Source organism: Gracilinanus agilis, chromosome 4 (assembly GCF_016433145.1).
Source record: "Gracilinanus agilis isolate LMUSP501 chromosome 4, AgileGrace, whole genome shotgun sequence".
Classification (NCBI taxonomy): Eukaryota; Metazoa; Chordata; class Mammalia; order Didelphimorphia; family Didelphidae; genus Gracilinanus; species Gracilinanus agilis.
Window position 1 is genome coordinate 81524557 of NC_058133.1, and position 19497 is coordinate 81544053.

The 19497-nt window shown below is 37.4% G+C and overlaps 1 protein-coding gene across 1 annotated transcript in view; it reads left to right on the top strand.

The window, feature by feature from the left end:
- Positions 1–19497, top strand: part of SWT1 (SWT1 RNA endoribonuclease homolog) — a 165463-nt gene that overhangs the window by 7272 nt on the left and 138694 nt on the right. The window contains exons 2-4 of the mRNA XM_044674629.1: positions 913–1002; positions 4462–4554; positions 13560–13618. Coding sequence (XP_044530564.1) covers positions 922–1002; positions 4462–4554; positions 13560–13618 — 233 coding nt within the window. The 5' untranslated portion in view covers positions 913–921. The remainder of the gene's footprint in view (positions 1–912; positions 1003–4461; positions 4555–13559; positions 13619–19497) is intronic.

The window sequence follows — 19497 nt, forward strand, 5'->3', positions numbered from 1 at the left end:
TTCTTTTGTGTTATAAGAAATGATGAGTAGGATTATTTTAGAAAAAGCTGGAAAAACCTACATGAAGTGATGCAGAGTGAAATAATCAGAACCAGTAGAACATTGTACATAGTAACAGCAATATTATGGAATGATCTACTGTGATATAGCTACTCTCAACAATGCAAAATGACTCAATATGATTCTGAGTAACTTAAGACAAAAAATGCTGTCTACCTGCAAATAAAGAACTGTTGGAGTCAGAATACAGATCAAAGTTTATTACTGTCTTTCATGTTTGTTTATTTACAGCTTTATTTGGGGGTTTTGGTTTTATTTGATTATTCTCTTACAACAGTGACCAATATGGAAATGTGTTTTGCATGATAATATATCTCTAACTCAGATTGAATTGTTTGTCTTCTCTGAGAGCAGGGGAAAGTTTCCAGGAAGGGAGATAATTTTAATCATATAATATGTGGATAATTGTTATTACATTTAATTCAATCTGGATTATACTTTTGTTAACTTAGAAAAAACTCAGAACTATTAAATAGTCATAAAACCACTCTTTAATCAAGGGAAAGGGGAATCAGGGCTACCTGGCCTCTTTGGCAGAGCTGCGCCTTGTGCAGAATCCAAGAATTGAACACTGCTCCCAGACCCCCCTGGGAGTGACATGCACTAGATGACCACTCCAAGGAACAAAGGAAATTGGGATACTTATATACCATTTGGGAAGATCCAGGGGCTGGGAGAGATGATTAACATTATACTGACAGGATACAATCAAGCTAGAGAAAGGGATCATAGCTAGAGGCTAGGGGGTAAGGGAAGGGACTGCTTACACAATGGATACTAAAGGATTCCACGTTGACACTTGTAAGACTTGGAGAAATGTATTTTTAAATTGTTTTTTTTTTAATCTTCTAGCTTTTGACAATGTCCAAGAAAAACTCTAATGGCAAACTGGAAAAGTCTCAGAAAAAGGCCACGTCACCATCACAGAACCTTGATGAAAAAGTAAGAAGTCTGATTTCATGATACAAATATAATATTTTCGCAATTTGATTTTTATATTAAAGGGAAAATTAATTTTTAGAATAAGACAACACTGACATAGAAAAAAATAAAATAATTTATATATTTTTCTTCTATGTCAGGGTTTGCTTGTCCCACAACAACCAAAGCAACATTTTCCTCATCCTTTTTTTCCTTAAAAAAGTAATTTTTATGAAGATAAAATGGCATGACATACTTATGTTATTTCTTAGACTATATGTATTGTTAGGAGTGGCTGGCTATAGGTTAGGTTTTATTGTTTGTTGTTAAGAATTGTTTACTATATATCTCATTATGCCACAAACTGATGATTTAATTGACTTGAAGTAGAATGTAAGATGGGGCAGCTGGGTGGCTCAGTGGATTGAGAGCCAGACCTAGAGACTGGAGGTCCTAGGTTCAAGTCCGGCCCTCCTGGGCCTGGATGAAAAAGGAGGAGGGTTGGGCGTGGGGCTAGCAACCCCACCCTGTAAAAACTACATCTGCTAAAGAAACTGCAACCTAAAGTAGGGGCAGCTGGGCTAGCTCAGTGGATTGAGAGCCAGGCCTAGAGAGGAAAGGTGCTAGGTTCAAATCCGGGCTCAGACACTTCCCAGCTGGGTGACCCTGAGCGACTGTGTGACCCATTGCCTACTGGTTGTAGCCCTATGCTCCTAGAATGGAGTTCCAGGATAAAAAAAAAGAATGCAAGATATTAAATGGGTAGTTTCAAAGATTATTTGGAGATGGCCATCAATGGTACTAGCCAAGGTGAAGGCCATACTCATCTCCTGATATGAGCAAGGTGGGTTGTCAGAAAATTTCAACTAGCACGAGGAGATCAGGCTAATGCATTAGGTTTTCAATGCTTATAGGAACATTTAACTAGAGTCACTTTTTTGTTAATAATCCTATCCTTGGTTCCTTCTGAAAGGAGCATTTATTTTGGGAAGGGGTCCTGGTAGGATGCATCCACTCCACCAGTGGACTTGACAGCTCTGGGTGTTATCATAAGCATTTTTTAACTTTTTCTTTCAGAGGAAATTTTTAGGAAGCCTTATACCCTTTTCCTAATCATCACTGACAAAATGAATTAATCCAGGAACTTCCCTAAGATCAATTATTAATATTAATAGCTATCAATGAAGCATATAGTGCTTACTATATATCAGGCACTGTACTAAACACAATTATTAAAACAATTATTATCTTATGTAAACCTTTGAACAACCTTGGGAAGAAGGTGCTATTATTATACCCATTTACAGAAAAGGAAACTGAGGTATACAACAGTTAAGTGACTTAGGCAGGTCTGAGTAAATGATAAGTGTTTGAGGCTGGATTTGAATTTAGGCATTTCTGACTCTAGCCCAGTGATTCCCAAAGTGGGTGCTACTGCCCCCCTGGTGGGTGCTGCAGTGATCCAGGGGGGTGGTGATGGCCACAGGTGCATTTATCTTTCCTATTAATTGCTATTAAAATTTAAAAAAAATTAATTTCCAGGAGGCTACGTAATATTTTTTCTGGAAAGGGTTGCGGTAGGCCAAAATAGTTTGGGAATCATTGCTCTAGCCCAATGCTTTATCTTCTGTACCACCTAGCTGCCTAGGTTAATAATTGTGGTTAGCAATCAGAAGATTCATCTAATAAGTTTTGAATCTTTCAGTGCAGACATTTATTGATTTAGCTTGCTAGAAGTGCATAAGGACATAGGTAAAAGCTAGGAGTGTGTTATATTCATTCATAAATTAATATGAATTATTGCTGATTACCATTGCTAATATAATTGCGATCAGAAGTTGTATGCTAACTTTTGTTGTGTTTTTATGGTTTAATGGAGTAAATTGTTGCTAATAGGATCAATAAAGTAGGAGTTCTTAACCTTTTTTTGTGTAATGGACTACTTTGGCAATGTGATGAAGCTTTTTAAAAAAAATATACCCAATAAAACCATAGAGTTACAATGAAAAGAATTTATATTGAAATAAAGATGCTATTCTATCTCTGCCCCCTCTCCCCTCCCTCCCATTCAACTACAAGATATTTCTGAAATTTATCCAAGAAGGCCTTATTGTTCTAGGAACCCAGCAGGGACTGCTGCTCTTTTCCAGGGGATCCCTGACTTGTTCAAGGTGACAAAAGCCACAGTAGACTAGGATTACTGTGTTTTGAAATATTACTAAATCCCTGGCATGAAGAGAACCTTGTTTCCCCTGGTAGGCTAATTCTCATGGCCTCGTGATCCTAGGCAAGTCACTTCAGGGAAATAAGGGGGTTGCATGTAATGATTTTTAAGGTCCTTTCCAGCCCTTAATCTGTTCTCTGGTGGGACCTAGGCTCTTGACTTACCTAGAGTCTCAAATATGAGAAAAACTTTTACTAACAAAATGAACACTTATCTTAGGGCCTTATAAGGTAGCAGTTTTAAGCAAAGCCTACTTGACTACTTGTTGGGGATATTGTAGGGTGCATTCTTCAGATGTGGTTTGGACTAGATCAGTGATTCCCAAAGTCGGCGCCACTGCCCCCTGGTGGGTGCTGCAGTGATCCAGCGGGAGCGATGATGGCCACAAGTGCATTTGAGGGCGATGAATAACTGTAAGGGGGCAGTGATAGTATGTGACAGGGGTACTAAGTAGTATTTTTTTCTGGAAAGGGGACAGTAGGCCAAAAAAGTTTGGGAACCATTGGACTAGATGGTCTCTTAAGTCTCTTCCATCACTGAGGATCTGTGATTCTTTATTTTAGTCCTTGTTTATATAAGGTCCTTGAAGGCAAAGATTGTGTTGTTTTTCATCTTTACCTTCCCAGAACTTAGTATAGTGTCCTGAACATAGGCCACCCTTGAGGGCTAACTAAACTTTAAAGAATCATAGAATCTTAGAATGTTTAATCTAAAAGGGAACTTGGAAGGCCATTGGGTATATGCTTCTCACATAAGAAACCAAGGCTCAGAAACTAAGCAATTTGTTCCCTGTTATAAATTAGTTATAGATTCAGGGAGCAGAATCCAGGTCTACTGCATTTCAAGTCTGTAGTCTTTCTATCACAACTACTTCCCCGCTTCAGTTCTTATGTAATTTTGGTATCCTTATGTTTTTTCTCTAATAACTTAAAGCTAAATATTATCCATTAAGTCCTTAATAATCATAGATTCATTTAAGACAGTGATGGGCAATCTGCGGCCCACGGGCCAGAAGGGGCCTCCTGAAATGTTCTATCAGGCCCCATGATTGTTCCTAATCTAATGAATAAAATACAGTGAAACTTTGAAAGAGTTGCCTTAGAAACAGACTGGCAGAGGAGCACTTCCTTTCCTTTGGCCTCCTCTTTCAAAAGTTTGCTCATCACTGATTTAAGATATTTAGAAGGAACTCTTTTCATAGCACTTTTAAAACTTGTGCTTTCTCTCCTTCCCATTTTTTCTCTTGCAATTCTTAGGAAAAGAAACAGAAAAAAATCTCTCCAAAAGCACCAGTCACGAATATCTTGTCTTATTCCAGATGCTCAACTTCCTTAGGCAAGAGAAAGTTGGTAAGTTTTTAGCTACCCTAAGTAATTTAAATTATGTATTGAAAATCTTGTTTCTTCCTCTCATTTTTTTAATTAATTTGTTTTTTTTTGCAATAATCTTACACTTTGATTTACTTTCTATTTGGCTGTGAATTTTAACTTTCTCCTCATCAAAAAAAATTTATTGATACCCTAATGACATTTGTGCATACTAATTGTTGTACTTGTAGATCTATAATACATGTTAAAAAAATAGAATATAGTAACAAATGGTAAATATCTACCTAATGTAGGAATAGGTAGGTAAGTTTGTACCAGGGATAGAAGATGAGAAGAAATATTACTTTGGTTAATGCCAAGAAGAGTAGCTACGAGAACTCTATTTTGCAGAATGCTTTAAACATTTTGGTTTCATAGAACTTAACTTTCCAGTTTACTCTTATCAGATTAATCTTTGTCATTCATTTAAAAAAATTCTTCAGTTGAACTCTTTTATTTGGCTTTTGTCTGACTTTTGTCTCCAAGATTTTCTTTAATCTGATCTGATGTAAGCAACTTATCCATTGCTATATTACTAAATATTGTATATTTAGATTCCATTCCATCTTGACTAGTTTCCTCACCATATGCAACAATACTTGAAGTCACTATATTCATTTTCAATTTCTAGACTTTTGTTCATGTTAGTTTCCCAACTTGGAAGGGGGGTTTAACTTACCCATGCCTACAACAGTGTATTAGTATAAGATTCACCACTTACTAGCGTTGTGACCTTAGATGAGTTATTTAACTTCTAAGAGCACTTTATGAACAATAGTTAGCTATTATTGTTATAATTCAAAATCCAGCTTTAGTTCTAACCAACTCCCTTCCCCAGCTACTTAATTTCTCTCTTCCTTTTTTATGGACTAATTATAGCAAAAGGGGCCTTCTCAGCTGAGAGCATTGTTTCTTATTTCTCTGAACAAATATAGGCCATTCAACAAGACTCCTCTTCTTCCTTCCTCCTCATTTTATATCACTCAGATAGTGAGTGATATTTATGAGGTATGCAGTTTGAGATGTTCAACAGGCAGTTGGAGATGCCAGACTGGAGGTCGAAAATGAGATGACGTCAAATCAAGAGCAATGGTGCTGGGGGCAGCTGGGTAGCTCAGTGGATGGAGAGCCAGGCCTAGAGATGGGAGGTCCTAGGTTTAAATCTGGCCCCAGACACTTCCCAGCTGTGTGACCCTGGGCAAGTCACTTGACCCCAATTGCCTACCCTTACCACTCTTCTGCCTTGGAGTCAATACACAGTATTGACTCAGACAGAAGGTAAGGGTTTAAAAAAAAAAAAAAGAGCAGTGGTGCTGAGCATGCAGCTTCCCTCTCACTACCCTCTTCTTGTTTATAAAGAGAGGGCAGGAGGCAGCTGGGTAGCTCAGTGGATTGAGAGTCAGGCCTAGAGACGGGAGTTCCTAGGTTCAAAGCCGGCCTCAGACACTTCCCAGCTGTGTGACCCTGGGCAAGTCACTTGATCCCCATTGCCCACCCTTACCGCTCTTCCACCTAAGAGCCAATACACAGAAGTTATGGGTTAAAAAATAAATAAATAAAGAGAGGGTAGAGCATAGCTAGGCAGGACAATTTTGAAAGTGACATAAGGAATTTATTATGTATTTTTTTAAAGTAAGCATTATGGAATCGAGATCCTTTTTTAAAAATTTAATTTAATTTTTTAATTAAAAATTTTTTTAGAAGAATTTTTCATAGTTACATGATTCTTGTTTTTACTTTTCCCTTCACCCCCACCCCCCACATCCAACACACATTTCCACTGGTTTTAACAAGTGTGATCAATCAAGACTTATTTACATTTTATTGATAGTTGCATTTGTGTGGTCGTTTAGTGTCACATCCCCAATCATGTCTGCATCAACCCATGTGTTCAAGCAGTTATTTTTCTTCCGTGTTTCCTCTCCTGCAGTTCTTCCTCTGAATGTGGGTAGCGGTCTTTTCCGTAAATCCCTCAGAATTGTCCTGGGTCATTTCATTTCTGCTAGTACAGAAGTCTATTACATTTGATTTTACCATAGTATATCAGTCTCTGTGTACAATGTGTACAATGAAATCCGGCAAAAGAAAGGTTGGCCCTTTTTTCTTCACTGGATCTGTAAACATAGGCAACTTCTAATTTTCAGGAATTTGGGGGCAGTCCCCTATTGGCATAATAGTGTACATTTAAAACAATATATTCAACTTAATTTCAACTCCCCATAATTTCAATTAACTGCACCCCAAGGCTGAAATTTTGGTCTTCATGGCACAGTGAAGGCTTTTCAGGCATCATCATGTTGTCTTCACCAAACAGGTCTGGATTCTGGGGAGATGGCAAAATCCTTACCTTGAAATTATTCTCAAAAGAATTTAAACTTTACATTATAGATTACAAAACATACATTTTCTTCTAAGAAATATACATTTCCCCCTGAAATTACTCCTAAAAGAGTTAAATATACATCCCATACACATCCCATTCCCCTGAGGTAAATTCTAAACACACCTTCTTTCCTTGAAAAGGGTACCTCAGGTCAGCTAAGGATGAGTGGCTGAGTCCCAGCGGTTGTATGAAATCAATTGGCAAAATAAAAAGAATAAAATTCAAGAAAAAAAGAAAAAATTAACTTGTGAATGAAATGTAAAATGTGTAAAAAATATAGGGAAAACAAAGTTATAACAGGCTTTTGAAACAAGGCCCAATGAAAGGGGATTTAATCAGTTTACTATTACCCATTCAGGGCCAGGACTACAGAAAAATTGCCATTTTCTCTCTATATATAGAGGAGTAAGAGAAATGCCTTTCTTTGATCTGATTTTTTTTGCACCTTCTCATGGAATGAGCCATTAAATTATTGCCAATCTTAGGTGCTGGCCTAGGAATTTAAGTTGAGGGGACCCACATCCTCTAAAGTTTTAGAAAAGACTGGGACTCCAGGACTCAAACCCCAATTTCCAAGCCCTAAAGTATTGGCATAGAACTCCTCCAATCCATGCAGATCTTTTAGTCAAGTCTCTGACCATGTGCTTTCTTAGCACTAATTATGGCTTTTATATTCCCTTTTCCTGGAATCAGAGAGGCATTTAATCACAGTCCCATATTCTCAGTCTCAGGCTTAGGTATTTGCATTAAGCTTATAACGCTGTAAAACAAATAAAAAAAAAGGATAAATAATGATTATATATGTACTTCCAGTACAAGATGAGAAAAAGGAAAAATCAATTGCTCAGAAAAAAAAAGAATGTTTTAAAATCAAAAAAAAAATATATATATATATATCTTAGAAGTAGAAGGGTTTTGTTACCCGAAAATGAGATTTTCTGTGAGAGAAAATGGATCTTACAAATAGCAGATTCACAATGCACATTCAAATAGAGTACCATAATTTCTAATAGCACATTTTAAAACAATAAACAATGATGTTTAAAAATCATATACTTGTTATAACTTTTAAATCTTGGCTAAGAGTTTCTCAACAAACTCTGTTATTGCTTCCATAGCAAAATCTGATATTTAAAAAAAGGAAACCTTCTAGTCTAAATTATCCGCACATAAGAATATACAGGAGCTCCTTGGCTTCCTGTTTTAAAAAAAAATCCCGGGTAGGAAATTTTATGCTTCTACACATTTAAGGCAATAATTTCTCTTATAATAAAATATATAAAAGCTTTATCCTATAAGACAATAATTCTTTAGGATCTAGAGTAAAAGTTAAAAAGATCTCTTGTAAAATTACAAGTTAATTTTCAAAGCATGGAAACTTCCAAGGTTCTATACAATTACCAAGACAGAATAATTTTTTTTTAATTTTTTTTTTTTCATCTTAAACCCTTAACTTCTGTGCATTGACTTATAGGTGGAAGAGTGGTAAGGGTAGGCAATGGGGGTCAAGTGACTTGCCCAGGGTCACACAGCCGGGAAGTGTCTGAGGCCGGATTTAAGACAGAATAATTTTTAAAAGACATGTGCTCTATAAATCCAGTATACATAAGGCAATTTACAACTTTAAAAATGTGTAGGAAATATAATGTGAGTATCAGATTAACAAGCTGTTCAAAACCTCTTACCAGTTCTAATAGATTTTTCTCATTATTTGGGAGTTATAATAAAATCACAAACAGAATTAATCTAGCAGCCACAAACTTCATTAACTTAAAATGATTCAGTGCATCAGGAAAATCAACGAAATAAGCAAGATTAATTTACAAAACTAATTAGCAAAATACAGTAAGATACAGTCTCTTTAAAACAAATAAAACTCATTCAGTTCCAATGTTTTAAAAATAAGGGTTTTTTTTTTAAGTTCAAAGTTCTAAGCAGGTATGGGGGTGAATAGGCCATGCGGCCCGATTAAGGGTAAACGCTAGTTCAAGGTTCAGACGCTAGGTCCACGTGGGGTCAGGTCATGGGCTCTGGGCTAGAGAAAAACTTAGGTCAGTTTTTTAGAAAATCCCACGTGTAGAGCTTGTGGGGGTGGGGGGTGCCTAAATTAGGTCTTTAGAGAAGCATGTGGAGGCTAGAATGCAGGCCTTTATCAAGAGAGTGGGGGGTGGGGGGGACAATACCAAATCCTAAGCAGCAGAGGCAGAAGTCTCTGGAGATCTCCGCAAGTCAGAATTGGGTCGCTCCTCAGAAATCTCAGGATTCCGGATCCACAGAAATGGTCTGCACTGGCAAGTCAGGAAAAGCGGCGGAGATCACAGTAGGCAGGAAAATCTCCAGAGGTCACAGGCACTGGGACACTGGCAGGAATGTGAGGCGGTGGTCTGTACTGGCCGACCCAGCAGGGATGAAGTCCGGGTCAGGACTTAAGGAGATCAGTGGCAAGACGATACTGGCTGGGCTCCGGCCCACCACCAGGTCCGGGGCATTGAGCAAAATAATTCGCAGCCCAGCGGCAATTAAAACCATTGTCTCTTCCCCGTAAAATAGCCTCTAGGCTGGAGAAAATTGGACTGGGTGAGGAAAATTGGGAAAATAGGACTGGGTGAGGAAAAAGATCCTTTCTGAGACTCTGGGTCCCAGAGCCGCATGGCTTCTTCTTAGGCTATCTAGAAAATTGAGAATTCGAATTCCAAACTTCGTATGGTTGCCATCATTGTTACGATTAAAAATGATAAAGACTGATATAATAATATAAATTAGTATTTTAATTAAAGCCATGGCCATGCTGGTAAAATATATATAAGACCGAGCTCCTGTAAGTGTTCAAACTGCCTCAGCCGTCTTTACCTTTCATATCGCCCGCGCCTCATAGCTAAGAGGAAGTTCAAAGTCCCTTCAGGAGTCTATATCTCCTATCTTACATCATCATACTACTTGTTTGTCATGAGGAATCATGGGAAATGTAGTCTCAAAGCTCCCACGTGTCCACGAACACTACTTTTAAATGGCATCTCCCAAATTCCAATTATACAGTTCTTCTGGCTCTGCTCCTTTCATTTCCTTTTCATTCAAGCAATTGTTTATCTTCTATGTTTCCTCTCCTGCAGTCCTTCCTCTGAACGTGGGTAGCATCTTTACCATAAATCCCTCAGAGCTGTCTTGTGTCATTGCATTGCTGCTGGTACAGAGGTCCATTACATTCGATTTTACCACAGTATATCAGTCTCTGTGTACAATGTTCTTCTGGCTCTGCTCCTTTCGCTCTGCATCAGTTCCTGGAGGTCTTTCCAGTTCGCATGGAATTCCTCCAGTTTATTATTCCTTTGAGCACAATAGTATTCCATCACCAGCATATACCACAATTTGTTGAGCCATTCTCCAATTGAAGGGCATATCCTCATTTTCCAGTTTTTTGCCACCACAAAAAGTGCAGATATAAATATTTTTGTACAAGTCTGTTTATCTATGATAGAGATCTATTTCATAAGTTAATTTAGAAACCTCTTTTGTGTTCTGAGGTGCATATGAAAGTGTTCTCTCTTGTTATTAAGTTTAGAGAGAGAATAACTTAAAAGAAAAAAGGCAAGCAAGGAGATGGAGAGACTTTAGCAGATTGGAAGTTATGTTTGAGCTTGCTTATTATTTATTATTATTTATTAGCTTATTATTTAAAATAATAAAATTTTAGAGAAGATACAGTTTGTTGTAGAAGGAACTGGAATTGAAATTAGAATCTACAATTGTAGCATTAGTGGGCTAGTTATGTTTAACACTTTATCCTCTTTCCTAGAGCACAAAGGTTATCCTAGCTTTGACCATTTTCACTGTTATTATACCATATAAATATTTTTCTATGTCTTTTTATTTGTTAGTCAGTAAATTATATGGTTAGTAATGTGCGCGCACGCGCACACACACACACACACAGAGGGCAGGAAACAAAGGAAAGAGAAAATACTCAATCCATATATACCTGGTAGTATCCTATTTATCTCTCCCTTTCCTGACTAAATTCCTTGAGAAAGCCACCTAAAAGGATGCTAAGGGGCGCAGTGGAGTTTGTCTGCATTAACCTGGAATCAGAAGACCCTCATTCAGATTCAGCTTCAGATACTATGTTACCTTGGACAAATGGCTTAATCTCTGTATGCCTCAGTTTTCTTAGTTGTAAAATAGATATCATAATACCTACCACCTAGATTGTGGTGTGGATCAAGTGAGATCCTGTTTGTGAAGCACTTAGCTCAATTCTTATATCATAGAAGGAACTTAATAAATGCTTGTTTCCTTCCCTCCATCTACAATCTGTGCTTTTACTTCTTTCACTCTCTTCTGAAGTTTGTGTAATGTGACTTCCAGCCTTTATTCAACTCAAACTACTTTCCCCAAAGCTACCAAGAATCTCTTCATCAACAAATCTTATGCCCTTTTCTAATTTTGATTCTTTCTGATCTCTCTACAGCTTTTAACATTGTTGCTCACCCTTGTCTTGATATTTTCTCTTCTCTGGATTTTCATGATATTATTCTATCCTGTTCTCCTATCTGTGTGACCTTTCTCAAGTTTCCTTTGCTGGATCTGTCATAAACCACCTAGTGATGGATAACTCCTAAAACTGTCCTAGGCCCTCTTCTCTTTCTATACTATGCCATTTGGTTATTTCTTTGAGTCTCATGAATTTAGTTAACATCTCTATGTTGATGTTTCTCATAGTTCTTTAACCAGACATACTCTTACTCCTGATATCTTCAATCTGGCATGTCTCATTTAAGGTATAAACTCACCATGACCAAATTGAACTCATTACTTTTCTTCTTAAGCACCTTTTTTTCCTAACTTCCTCTTACTATTCAGGATACCACCATCTAGGCCTAGGTATCATACTGAACTCTTCAGTTTTTTTTCATTCCTTCATATTGAATATGTTATTAAGCCATGCCTACTCTACTTTGCAATATTTCTTGTATATTCCCTCTTCTCTCTCTTGATTTTTCTGCTGTTTTGGTGCAGGTCCTCACCACCTAATACCTGGATTATTTCAATAGTCATTCTAGTACATCTTTCACTTAGCTGCTAAATTCATCTTCATAAAGTGTAGGTCTGACCATTCATTAAATTCCAGAGGACTACCTATTCTTTTCAGAAAGAAATATAAAAGTCATCTGTTTGGCTTTTAAAGCCCTTTTTAAACCTATCCCTTTCATATCTTTCTAGTCTTCTTATATTTTACACCCCTCCATGTACCTTACTCTCTAATGACACTCTCTTCCCTATTCCTCAGAAAACACTCTACTTCCTGACTATGCATATTCACTGATTCTTTCTTATGCTTAGAATGCTCTCCTTGCTGGCTTCCCTGACTTCTTACATGTTTCAGCTCATGTCTGATCTTCTGTAAGAGGCTTTTCCTTATCCCCCTTGAATGCTAGTATTTTCTTTGGGAAATTGTTTCTAGTTCACCCTGTATATAGCTTGTTTGTACATATTTGTTTGCATGAACATTAGAACATGAAATTTGAGGACAGAGACTGTTTTTGCCTTTCTTTGATATCGCTGGTGCTTAGCACATTGTTTGGACCATAGTATGCACTTAATAACCAAAAATGAACTTATGTAGTATGCCAAATGAGTCATTTTGTAAAGACTTATTAAATTATTTATAATAAAAATCAGAATTGTTTTAAAAAATTCAGAATACATGATCATTTTTCATAGGATCATATACATTTATAGAACTAGAAAGGAGCTTAAAGATCATTTAATGCAAGCTTTATCATTTTATAGCAAAGAAAGTGAGACCCAGAGCAATTGTTGCCTTGTTTTACTATCCTATTATTTGTAAGATTTAAATTTAGGTTTTTTACTAAATATGAGAGTTAAGTAATATTGTGGTTGCTGATTTTAAAATATTATAGCTTAAGTCAAAATGATTTTTAGCAGATTTTATTTACAAAGAGGGCGAAAGAGTAAAAGTGTAAAATGTGGATAAAGAGACAGATTCCTAAGAAGCCTACCAACCCTTCTCTGAGAAGACTGGCTTAACCCTGGCAGGGCTTCCCCAAGACTGTCTCCATGAGGATTTCCCTGTAATCCTCATCCAGAAGTCCCAGTGGTGTCTTCAGCCAGGGTTCCACCAACACAGCCTCCTCCAAAGCCAAGACAGGAATCTCAGCCATTTCACCGGAAACACCAGGAAAGGAATGATGATTCCTAGACCATGCTGGTCTCTTCTTTTATGCTTCTTTTTCCGAGTCACTTCCTGTCACTCCCCCCCTTCACAGAAACCAATTGCAGTCTTTCAATTTGCCTAGCACTGCCAAGTGGCCTTTGGAGGTGTGAGCTTACTCTAGTAAGTGATTTGTGAACTCTCCTACTTAATGGTAGTAGTGGTACTTTAAGTTCTTGATTTGATTAGCTAAAAATAGACAAGGGGAGAGTTAATCATATCTTCACACATTTTTTTACACATCTTGATGACCATTCCCAATTAGTCTGATAGCTTCACAAGAGGAGGAAATGTTTTTTTTTTGTTTTATTAAAAAAAAAAAGCTCAGTAATGCTTTGCAAAGTTTGTGCTCATTCATTTCTTTCTTCTTTTTAGAAGTCCGATGATACAGACATTTTATACTGTGATCCAAAAAGAAAAGAGGACCTTCAAAGGTAAATTCCTTATTTTTCTAATATCTTTATGCTTTTCTTTTTTGTTAACATGGATGATGGATGTTGAAACCCAAGGCAGATAAAACTAAGAATATATTTTGAATTTAGGTAAGTTTGGAAAATCTTTTATATACTTGTCAACCTGTAAAAACATAGAACCATCAAAGCAGTTACAAAGAACAAGTCTTTAATCAGGACAAGGGAAATACAGTTCTTATGGCCACCACACGGAATCATGCACCACACTGAACTAGGCTCTGAGACTCTGGGAACAATGTTTCTGGGGAATTGTATCAGGAGTGGGAATCTCCATCATGGGAATTTCCATCCATCTGAAGAACTTGGGATCTTATATATCAGTGATGGTGAACCTATAGCATGGATGCCAAAGATGTATTCATGGCCTCCACTGCCCCCTCCCCTCCACCAGGTCATTACTAGAAAGGCAGAGGGACTGAAGCAGTGCCTGATAACATTTTTTCACATCTCTCACCCCTCTGCTCAGAAGCCCAATAAGAGCACACAGGGGATAAAGTGGGCAGCTCACAGGTAGCAAACTGGGGGGGAGCAGAGGGCTCAGGCCGGGGCCACTCCCCTCCCCTTCTGTACATTCCCTGAGGACATTCCTCACTTCACCTGCCCCTCTATCCAGCAGCCTAATGGGAGCACTTCCTCCCTCCCCTGTGTGGGGTAAAGGGTCAGCTGGGTGCACCCAACACTTAGGTCTCTGGGGTGGGGCAGATACAGCACTTGGTCCTGGGGGAGGTGTGGGGGTCGGGGCAGAGCCCAGCACTCCTTCTCTGAAAGGTTCACTATCATTGTTATATACTAGTTAGGGAATATAGGACTGGAAGGACAATTGATTGGGGATAGAGGATTCTATTCTGTCTTTACTACTTGGGAGTGGCTTAGATACAGTGAGAGGAACTTCTAAGACAAAAAAGTATTAAGATTTGAATATCTTTCACTCCAATTCAAGGTGCTTAATGGTGGCTTGATGGCTCATTACTCAGTCTGGGACTGGGGTTAGTCTGGGAGTTCCTTGAAGGCAAGTTCCCATGGGCCAAAGGTAAATTTGAGGTTTCATAAAACAAGGTTGTTAAATTTTAATTTTAATCATTTTCTTTAATTTTTGCATATAAAAACTATTTCTGAGGTGATACATAAATTATGGTCATAATAGCAACAGATTTGTCATTATCACCTTAAGCAAGAAAACTTTCAATGTGGTAAAAATTTCATCAGATTAAACCTAGATTTTAATCCTAAATAATTTGACTTTTCTTTTCTCACAAAATTTATTAAAAACATTAGCATGTGTCAGTGTGAAATTTGGGATCCCCAGGTTTGCCCCTCCCAGACAGACCTTGTTTCAGGCAGAAAAATAGAGTATTTAATGATCCCAGTTTAGGTGGGACTAATAGACTTAACCAAATTAAGTACCCTTTTTGTCTTAGAAGTTTCTCCTATCAAAGTATCAAAGTCCTCTCCCCAGTAGCTCAGCTAGACTCTTTAGTATCCTTTCTAAGTTATCACTTCCTGATACCCTAGCCTCTGGCTATATAATCTTTCCCAAGCCTGTTTGTGAACTATCTATGTATGTTTGCTGCACCTAGTTCCTCAAAAGATATACAAGATGCCTATCTTCTATTATGTTTTGGAGAATCCTCTCTGAGAAACTGTCCTCAGAGCCCCCAGGGTTTGACTCTGTGTGATATTTAGCACTTGGCTCTGTGTGGCAACCAACTGTTAATGGACCTGTCTCTTTCCTGATTAAGGATTTGGTTTTGCTGGCTACTTTAGTGGTTCTGTGTTTTTCCAAGTTGACCATATGATAATTTAAGAAATGAATATACAATTGATACTATGTGGAGTCTGTATAAAATTTATACTGGCCAAATTTGGTGAAATGCTTGGTAGTAGAAATAGCTAGGAGAACTGATGAGATAGTTATAGAGGATTATATAAATAGAGGGTAGACTTATAATAAAATAATTAAAAGATATAAACAGATGTTTTCTAAGGAGGAAGTCTAATTTAATAGCCATAGGAAAAAATGTTCCAAATCATATTAATATGGAAATCCAAATTGTCAACTCTGATGTTCCACCTCCCTCTCATTGTCATGTTAACATTGCTAACGAAAAAGGAAAATCACAAATTTTGGAGTGACTTTGGGAAGATTGCTCACATTAATACACTCTTGGCAAAGCTGTGAATTGTCTGACTATTCAGGAAAACAATTTGGAACTGGTCAGAAAGTGACTATACTATACATAATATCAAGTAGAATTGAAAAGAATTACCAAAGTAGAATATTTCAAGTCTTTTTAATGAGGCAAAAGAGATGGCAGTCTGGGATCACTACACCACTGAGGTGCAGGAGTGCCCACAAGGTGGGAAAAGAAATAGGGCTTAAATATTTTTCCCAAGGGAGTGAGTCTTCTTTGGAAGGCAAAGCCTAGAGAAGCTATTAATAAGTTGTTTTACATAACAAATGAAAGCTATTGAGGAGGTTGGGGAGGGGCCCCACCTTGTAGCTGTGCTGGTAGGATATTAAGTTGTTTTACAAAACAGCTGTGGACCTCTGGCAATTTTTAAATTAAGTATACTTTTAGCAACATCTCTTTACATTTTCTTTGGAAATTAATTGTAATGGTCATCATCAGAAATTTTTTGAGTTGGTATATGTACTACCAGGGCTGCTTGTGAGTATTTCAACATTGGGTTAGCTTTTGAAGCACTTAATTAATTTTCAGAGAGAAAAGACAAAATAAATGAGAAGGTACCTTATTATAAGATTGGATCTGAGGGCAGACAGGTGTCTCAGTGGACAGAAAGGCAGGCCTGAAGATGGAAGGTCCTAGGTTCAAATTAGATCTCAGATACTTCCTAACTGTTTGACCCTGGAAGGCATTTTATCCCAATTGCCTACTCCTTACCACTCTTGTGTCTTAGTATCAGGTTAAGATAGTAAGGGTTAAAAAACAAATATTGAATCTGCCAAGTCAAACTTGATATAAAAATGCAGTTTGCTTAAAACTACCATAATACTGATAACATTTAAAAGGTAGATAGACAAAAGGTATGTAATTTAAAACAAAAACACTAGAGTAAAACAATATTAGTCAAATATCCTATTAGAAAAAAAAAAGCAAAAAAACAGAGCTGCTAGGTGGTTCAGTGGATTGAGATCCAGGTTCAGAGACTGGAGGTCCAGGGTTCAGATGTGGCCTCATCCAGATCCTAGCTATGTGGCCCGGGGTAAATCACTTAACCCCCATTGCCTAACTCTTGCCACTCTTCTGCCTTAGAACCAATACATAATATGCGTACACAGTATTTTGTTTTGTATAACAACTGAAAGTCTATAGAGCAGGGGTCAGCAACTTATGGCTCTGAAGCCATATGTGGCTCTTTTGAGGGCCAGATATGGCTCTTTCTCCAGGAGCCATAAAGTCCATTTTTTTCAGGCACTGTTACAGGAGCACGCGCTGTGAGCACTGTACGGCTCTCACGAAATTACAGTTTAAAAAATGTGGTGTTTATGGCTCTCATGGCCAAAATGGTTACCGACCCCTGCTTTAGAGGTTTAGGAGGGGCATCAGTAGGGAAGAGTGCTAGTGGGTTGTGGGGGTGGTAAGTTGTTTCACAAAATAGCTGTGCAATTATTATTTTTTTTTTTGCAATTATTTTTTTTAAGGCAATTCCTGGCTTTACGATCTGAGCAAGATTTGCTCATAGTCAGCTATATTTAACAATACCATTTGGCCCAGGATTACCACTTTGGGGCCTGTTATCTCAAAGAGATCAAGGAAAGAGAAATGGATTCATACCTACAAAAATATATATATAGTAGCTCTTTTATTGGTGGCAAAGAATTAGAAACTCAGGGATTCACACCAATTGGGGAATGGCTAAATACTCAATTATGGGATATGAAATAATGGAATACCACTGTGTTCCAAAAAAATGATGAGATAATTCCAGAGATACTTGAAAAGATTTATATGAACTGTGTTATGATTAAAAATGATGAGGGCCGAGATCAAAAAGGAGAATAGTATTTTAATAAAAGCCATGCTGATATAGATAAACTGACCACGCGCCTGTAAGAAAAACCTATTCCAACCTCACCTCAGCCATTTTACCTTCCTCTCTCCTCGAGCTCAGGTAACTCAAGAGAAAGCTCCAAGTCACTTCCCCCTAGTTTCAAACAGTCCCTCACCTTGAATACATCATCCAAAACCGGAAACCCATTAGGGATCACGGGAAATGTAGTTCCAAGAATCCCAAGTGATTTTAAATGACACATAACCCCCCTGAGATCCGTTGAAAAAGACTGGTCTTTTTCAGTAGATCTTAAACCAAAAGAAAAGAGGACAAAAGCTAGCCGTATTGACAAAAGCCAATTTTGGGGCAGTACCCCACTGGCATAAGAGTGTCCATTCAAAATAAATGCATTCAATTCGTTCAACCCCCATAGTTCAGATCAACTGCGCCCCAAAGTTCAAATTTGGGTCTTCATGATCCAGTGAAGGCTCTTCAGGCATCTTTTGGTGCCTCCACCAAACAGGTTCATCATCTGGATTCTGGGGAGATGGCAAAATCCTTATCCTGAAATTACTCTCAAAGAATTTAAACTTTACATTATAGATTATAAAACATACGTTTCCTTCTGAGAATTAACATTACCCCCCTGAGTTTACTTTGAAAGGAGTAAAAATTTACTTGCAATATAGATTATAGTTCAGACATTATGATTATAAAAACTTTAAATGACACATAACTCCCCTGAAAAGGTCAGCCAAGGATGCATGGCTAAGTGAGTCACGGGGGTGTATGAAATCAATTGGCAAAAGAAATAATAATAAAAAAAAAAGAATAAAATTCAAAAAAAAAGAGAAAAAATTAACTTGTGAATGAAATGTAAAATGTACAAAAAATGTAGGGGAAATAAACAGGCCTTTGATTCAAGGCCCAATGAAAGCGATTTAAGCAGTTTGCTATAACCCATTCAGGGCCAGGACTACAGAAAAATTGCCATTTTCTCTCTCTATATAGAGGAACAAGGGAAATGCCTTTCTTTGATCCGATCTTTTCCCTGCACCTTCTCAGGGAATGAGCCATTAAATGATAGCCAATCTTAGGTGCTTCACTAGGAATTTAAGTTGAGGGGACCCACATCCTCTAAAGTTTTAGAAAAGACTGGGACTCCAGGACTCAAATCCCAATTTCCAAGCCCTAAAGTATTGGTACAGAACTACTGCAATTCATGCAGATTCTTTAGTCAAGTCTCTGACCATGTGGCTCGGCACTTCTCCTGGAATCAGAGAGGCATTAAATCACAATCCCATAGTCTCAGGCTCAGGTTTTTGCATTGAGCTTATTTCGCTGTAGAATCAAAAAAAAGGATAAATAAAGATTATATATGTACTTCCAGTACAAGATGAGAAAAAGGAAAAATCAATTGCTCTATGAAAAAATGTTTTAAAAAAAATCAAAAATATATATACAGCTTAGAACTAGAAGGGTTTTGGTACCCAAAAATGAGATTTTCTGTGAGAGAAAGTGGGTTTTACAAAATAGCAGATTCACAATGCACATTCAAATAGAGTACCATATTTCTAATAACACATTTTAAAACAATAAGCAATGATGTTCAAAAAATCATATACTTGTTACAACTTTTAAACCTTGGCTAAGGGTTTCTCAACAAATTCTGTTACTGCTTCCATATAAAAACCTGATATTAAAAAAAAAAACCTTCTGGTCTAAATTATCCTCAAGAATTCTAGACCCTTCTGATAAAAGAGGCTAAAACATAGACTAATATATATATATATATATATATATATATATATATATATATAACAACA